The 6,260-nt window shown below is 31.0% G+C and overlaps 1 protein-coding gene across 2 annotated transcripts in view; it reads right to left on the bottom strand.

Moving 5' to 3' along the window:
* LOC115217184 (serine/threonine-protein phosphatase 4 regulatory subunit 3A) overlaps window positions 1–6,005 on the bottom strand; it is a 56,962-nt gene extending 50,957 nt beyond the window's left edge. Inside the window, exons 1-4 of one of the 2 annotated variants that reach the window (XM_029786813.2) lie at window positions 5,858–6,005; window positions 5,467–5,748; window positions 3,098–3,153; window positions 1,811–1,909 (exon numbers count right to left, since the gene is read on the bottom strand). In XM_029786813.2, coding sequence (XP_029642673.1) covers window positions 1,811–1,909; window positions 3,098–3,153; window positions 5,467–5,620 — 309 coding nt within the window. In that variant the 5' untranslated portion in view covers window positions 5,621–5,748; window positions 5,858–6,005. Of the gene's footprint in view, window positions 1–1,810; window positions 1,910–3,097; window positions 3,154–5,466 lie in introns of both variants that reach the window. The other variant, XM_029786814.2, reaches the window with a different exon arrangement.
* Window positions 6,006–6,260: the final 255 nt, after the last annotated feature.

The following is a 6,260-nucleotide window of genomic DNA, read 5'->3' as shown; positions in this document are numbered from 1 at the left end:
CCCAGTTTGATCTGACAATGTTTCTACGGCTGGATGCCCTTCCTAACGCCAACCACTCCATATATATATATATATATATATATAAAATGTACATAAAACTTTGAAATCTGAATCCAGCTGAGTTAAATATGACTTTTTCCCTATACTACAAAAAAAATTCTTTGTAGCTGCAAAATTCAGAAAGGTGTATGTTAAAACAGTTTTCTATATAGAAAATGTTACACATATTGATGTAATTTCTGTTGAACTATAATACAAAAAAAATTTCGTGAAAACTTATGACTATAATTTTATTTTTCATATTCATAAACATATAGAATAAATTATTCTTCACTTGCTTTAATTACATAATATATCAATGAATATATTTATATATACGAATTCTGACACATTTTAAATTTTACTCAATATTTTTGGCACATATAAATATAAAAGGTAAAAGGTAACACACAATTCGATATGTATAAGGAAAATGAGACAAGGTAGAAAATGCTATAATTTTATCATGGATTACATTTTAATACTGGTTTCCGACTTGTAGATTTTTCAACTAAGAGTAAAATAAAAAATTAAGTGAAATGTTTTAACATTTCACTTATTACTATAAGATTTTGAGGAAATGCAATTAGTTCAGTATACATGAATAAAAATAAAACTATTGAATGAATATAGATGAAACTTAGCGATAGGGTGTAATGATTGTCTGTGTATGTTGTAAATATGGTTTTTACCAGTTTTCATTATCACTTTCACTTGCCCAGACAGGTCAGTTAATTATATGTAAGTATTTTCACATATATTTACACGATGTAGATTCTTGGGTATTGATTTCTTGTCTCTAAAGCTGAATTTCTGTTCCAGTAGTTTGTGTAACTTGGAAGCCACAGAACTAAAGGTATGTGTACACACACAAGTGAGCAAACAAATTAAAGTAGCAATCAACACATTTTGTTGAGTTACATGTATTTAACAACAGCTTCACTCATCTCCACAAAGTTTTGTGGGTGTAGGACATATCCACCTCATCACTTGTTCAAGGTGGACATGTCCTATATCTGCAAACTTTTATGGGGCTGAGTTAAACTGTTATCATATATATATATATATATATATATATATATATATATATATATATATATATATAGATATGTATGCATGCACATTAATTAAAGATTCTAACTTACTTAGCTGATCAAGCCCAAAGTAGCCCATATGTTTCAGAAAATAGTAGTGTGCAGTTCTTGCAAATAGCATAAACTGCTACTTGTAGCCCAACCTAATAACCTCAGTTCCAGCAAGTTAACTGTTACCATGCTGGAGAAAAGTCATTCTTAAATGAGACTGCAATCCACTTGTATGAAGTGGACTGTTAACCAACAACTAGTCAGTCATGATCCCTCTAATGCTCAATACACCATGTTTTGCTTGGTGCATTTCTGTCCTCAATCAATTTACCCTCCTGTAACAAACACACGCTTTATTTACTCCTTTATTTGCATCATCATATCGATGCCAAGATTAGTGCATACATATAATTATTACAGAAGACAAACATGAAATCTAAACAGCTACTATTTCTTTTATGAAACAAAAGATAAATAGAAGGGCCAACACTACGAAGAATTTACATCAGAGAGTAAGTAGAGAATACCATAGAATATTTTCTAGTCTACGGTCTCCACTATCTTCACTGTTATTGTGCACTCTAAAAGTGATATTGAAAAATGCGACTTTCTTTTCATTAAAGTTAAACAATTGATTTGAAGACTATTTAACATGGGCAAATAATAATAAAAAAATTTTCGTGTACCTGACAAATTTTTTCCCAAATTTCATCACAACCAGCCCTTTCCTGAAAGCTTAAAGCAAGGTCATAATTTTCTGCCTCAGACCAAACAATAAGAGTTTCCTGAAATTAAAATGATCACATTTAAATGTCATTTATAATTAGTGTTAAGCATATCAATAAGATGTTCTTGTACATATTTAAATTTCAGCACAAATTAAAAAAACCAAATGCATTTTCATAAAACTATTTCATATTAAAGAAACTGTGCTTTCTCAGAAAATTTAATATCTATGAAAGCTTCATGTTCTCAAAAAGATTTTCAAAAATACTTATGAGTACCAAAGAACCTTGATACTTCGCTACTCTTCTACTGGGGCCATGCAAAAATAGATAACATTATGAAGATTGAATTATTAAACTTATCTATTGTTTTTAACAATGTTCAAAATAACAGACTGATAAAACAATATGCCATCAAAAGTATCAGGCAATGTTGTTTCACCATACGTCAGTTCCAATCAAGTAGTGTATATCAAAGGCATTCCAGTCATGACACGCCCTTTCAAGACCATGTTATCATGTGTCTTGGTCCTCTTCTAAGACAGTGAGATATGACTTGAAGATTTTGGTTGGTATTTTTTAACAGGTCAAATTACAATGCTGAGGTTCTCTCATTGTGTGCAAGACAGGTAGTTAAGCTTGCTGGCACAGAGAGGAATGCAATTTGATAATATATACCAAGTGAAAAGAGGCATGAGTTCTAAGTAGAGGGTTCTCAACATGCAGAGTAACCAAGATGTAAGAACAGGTATCTGAACACAGGTCTTCATATCAGTAAATGTAAATATCTTCTACTCCAATATCTTTACATATGCATTTTCTTAGCACAAATGAACTCTACAAAATTATTTTGGAACTCACTCGTTTCAAAGTTTATCAAATAAATATAGTACTGTCCCAGTGGATAGGAATATGACAATTACAATAACATTTAAGTCTACACTATCCTTACTGACCAAGCACTGAATACTTTAGACCACAAATAAATCCAGGTCAGACTCCAATCCAATACAGCAGCCTTCACTGAAATAAGTTTGAAAACCATAAATATAAATTCATAATTATTCTATACATAAAAAGTGGATATTGGAATTGCAATAAAAATTCAAGATCAACTTGATTTTCTTTTTCAAGAAAAATATTTACATGTTCAGTGTTAACTTTGATTACATACATAATGAATTAACATATACAAAATTGCTAAATATATTGAAAGAATTAAAAGTTTAGATTTAAAAAAAAACATACCTGTTGTTTCTGATAGGCTGTATCAGGTTGTATTTTAGACTCCAGCAGTAATGAACCTAATGAAAAATAAGAGTGAAGTTAATTATTATAAAAGCTGATTGTTAAAAGAAATAAACGGTGAGCTCTAAAGAGAGAATGAGACTGTTCTAAAACGTTTCAGTTGTCAAAATTTAAACATATCTAAATAAAACTACTGGTAGCAAACAAGTTATTTTATCATATATTTGTGAAAGCCTTATCGCAAAACGAACTGATTTCACATTTAAGAAATTATTAAAACTATTGAGAAGAGCATGCGTTATCTTATATTGGACTAGATAGGAGAAACTGATTACGATTTAAATGAAAAAAAAAAACCCAGCCCTTTTCGTCAAATATTTCAAAACATCAGCTCTTGCAATGTATTATTGACGGAGAAAAAAGATTTAGACACGACTAAATATAAATAATTAAGACTAAGTAACACTACAATTTCAGCGGTGAAAGTATTTATTAACTGAAAAAATTAAGGCCTTATGTAGCCGAGGCAAAAGGTTCTTAAAACACAAATAGCAACTAACTTGGCCAGCTGTCGAAATACAAACGAATACAAAATAGGATTTTTAAAATTCATTTCCTTTAATACATTTATTTCATTCATAAATGGTACTTTTAATTCAATCTGACATTTAATAAGTTTAAAAAAAGGTGGGGGGGAAACAAGGCTAGAAAATGTAGCTTAAAAGTGCTAGGTGTTGTTTTTGTTAGCTTTAACTGGATATGACGTCAACTTCAATTCTGAATGAAGTAGGATCATATTTGGCTTTACTCTTCACTGACAAATATAAATTATCCAAAACTTTCATGAGATGATATAACAAATTTAAAATATCCTCTATTGAGTGGTTGCTTACAGCAGATATACAAAAACGATCGGTAAGGTTGAATTTTTTTGTTTGTTTATTTGTTTTTAACAGTGGATAAAGTCAAGATATTACCAACTATATCGCCAAGTACATATGCATGTGTGAATAAATAAATAAATATATATATATATATATATATATATATATATATATACACACATATATATATGTATATATATATATATATATATATATATATATATATATATATACATACACACACAAACAGCATACTAACAACTATAGTATAATTAGACTTTTCTACAGGACACCAATTTAATCTCAATTGGTGATCTAACCGATGAAAAACTGTAATTACAAATCGATATAAACTGAAGCAAAAATCTAAACATAAAGGGGTAAAAATGAAGAGTTTTCTTTAAAAGTTATTTATTGAGAAACGAAGAGAGAGGGGGTGAATAAACAGAATATTCCTTTCGAACAAAGGACAGTAAAATGAATCAAGCTCGCTATGTGAGGGAGATGAAGGAATCGGTGATTTATAGACAGAGATGAAAATATAGGATTCTTCTGTAGAGCTCGCATCCATGATTTGTGAGATGCCGAATTAATCTAAAGAGATTTTAGAAGTAAAAAGAAATTTATTCCGATAATATGATTTAGTTATATTTATCTGATGTAGCCAATAAAATGAAATGGTGAAACGGTGCAATGCCTTCAGCAACGACACTCTAAGCATTCGGTCAATAATAACAACAACAATAAGTGGCGCTCAGCAATGGAAATAGTAACTTTAGTAACGGGGGGAGAAGGCAGAGGAGCTGACTACACAGTGGTGACAGAAGATGGGAGCTGGTTTGTGGTAAACAATGGTACCTTGAAATTTCACTACATATGTTAGAATTTAGAGGACTAAAAACAAAACTCTGGGACAAATAAAACAAACAAATTGTAAAATTTAGAGTTTTAAAAAGAAATTGAATAATAATGATGGTATGGTAAAGGGGACAAAATTATAACCCAACTATTAACGGTTCTATGTATGTTAGATATTCGGGTAAAACTGTATAATTATGAAACAAGAAAATAAGAAAAGAAAATATGTATATAGTTTTACAGACAGGAAGAAACATATCAACAAATATCCAGTCAGTATTTCATTAAAAAAAATGAATATCAACCGATCAACTGCATTAATTTAAGATATCAAGACATCAAAATAATCATGAGGGGGGGATAAAATTTCAAACAGATTTAGTGCCGATAGTTTAAAATTCATCATGAAAACAAAAACTGTAACTAATGAATGAATTTCTTTTTCGAAAAATGAACATTTAAATAACTAAGTACAATGAAAGCCCTCCATTAAGAGTTTATGTATCGGTGTAGCTTTTAGTTTCTCACCGACCTACTGCATGTTCGAGGAGATAAACCATGCCAAAATATACATATTTTTTTAATGAATTCTGTAAAAGATATCCGAAACAAAAAACCACAACTCACCATCAGTCTCAGATCTAACTAAAAGAGACATTCCTTTCAACCTTTCAACGTAGCCTGACGACACATGCCCTGTTCCTCGATCGTCCCACTGGCGATCTTCGTTTAGCATATAAAGCTTAACGCGTCGTCTAGTCCCAGTATCAGCCATTTTCATTCCAGATGTTGGCAGAGATTTATACCGACAGGTAAAACCTCAACTGGCGACAGTGCACATGCAAGCGTATCTCCTTCTCTCCAAAAGGCTGTAGCCACTATTCTTCAAAACACCGCCACACATGGAGCCTGAAAAAAATCGGAAATCCGCGTTGATAATCAATTCACCACATGAAAGAAGTAAATAATATTGTCCAATGTGGTTAAATCATTTGGAAACAAATGCAGTGTCAGGTACCTCTTGAGCGTGACAGTGTGTAAAATGACAAAAGAGTGTGGCTACACAGAATAACAGATCATTCTACAAGGCCGCCATGTTGAATGGTCGAATTTACTGTCTACGGGGTTTACACACGACCTAACATGGCTTCCCGCCGACTTCAAAAATTAGAACAGGCTTTCAGAAGGTGAATTACGATCTGTCTACTGAACCAGTAACAAATATTATTTTCTTTTCAATTATTCCCCCATACTCGCTATCAATTTTTTCTTTCTTTGGAATTTCAATCAATTTATTAAAAAGAATAAAATACTGCGAATGAATATTTTTCTCAGTTTTCTAAGCGTTGATTAGACAATAATTATGCAGTTTTCACATTCAGTCAAAAAATTTCTTGAGTTATCTTTTAAAAGTAATATAC

The sequence above is a fragment of the Octopus sinensis genome, linkage group LG11, assembly GCF_006345805.1.
Source record: "Octopus sinensis linkage group LG11, ASM634580v1, whole genome shotgun sequence".
NCBI lineage: Eukaryota > Metazoa > Mollusca > Cephalopoda > Octopoda > Octopodidae > Octopus > Octopus sinensis.
The sequence above is the reverse complement of the archived record's forward strand: the minus strand, read 5'-3'. Positions and strand labels throughout refer to the sequence as shown.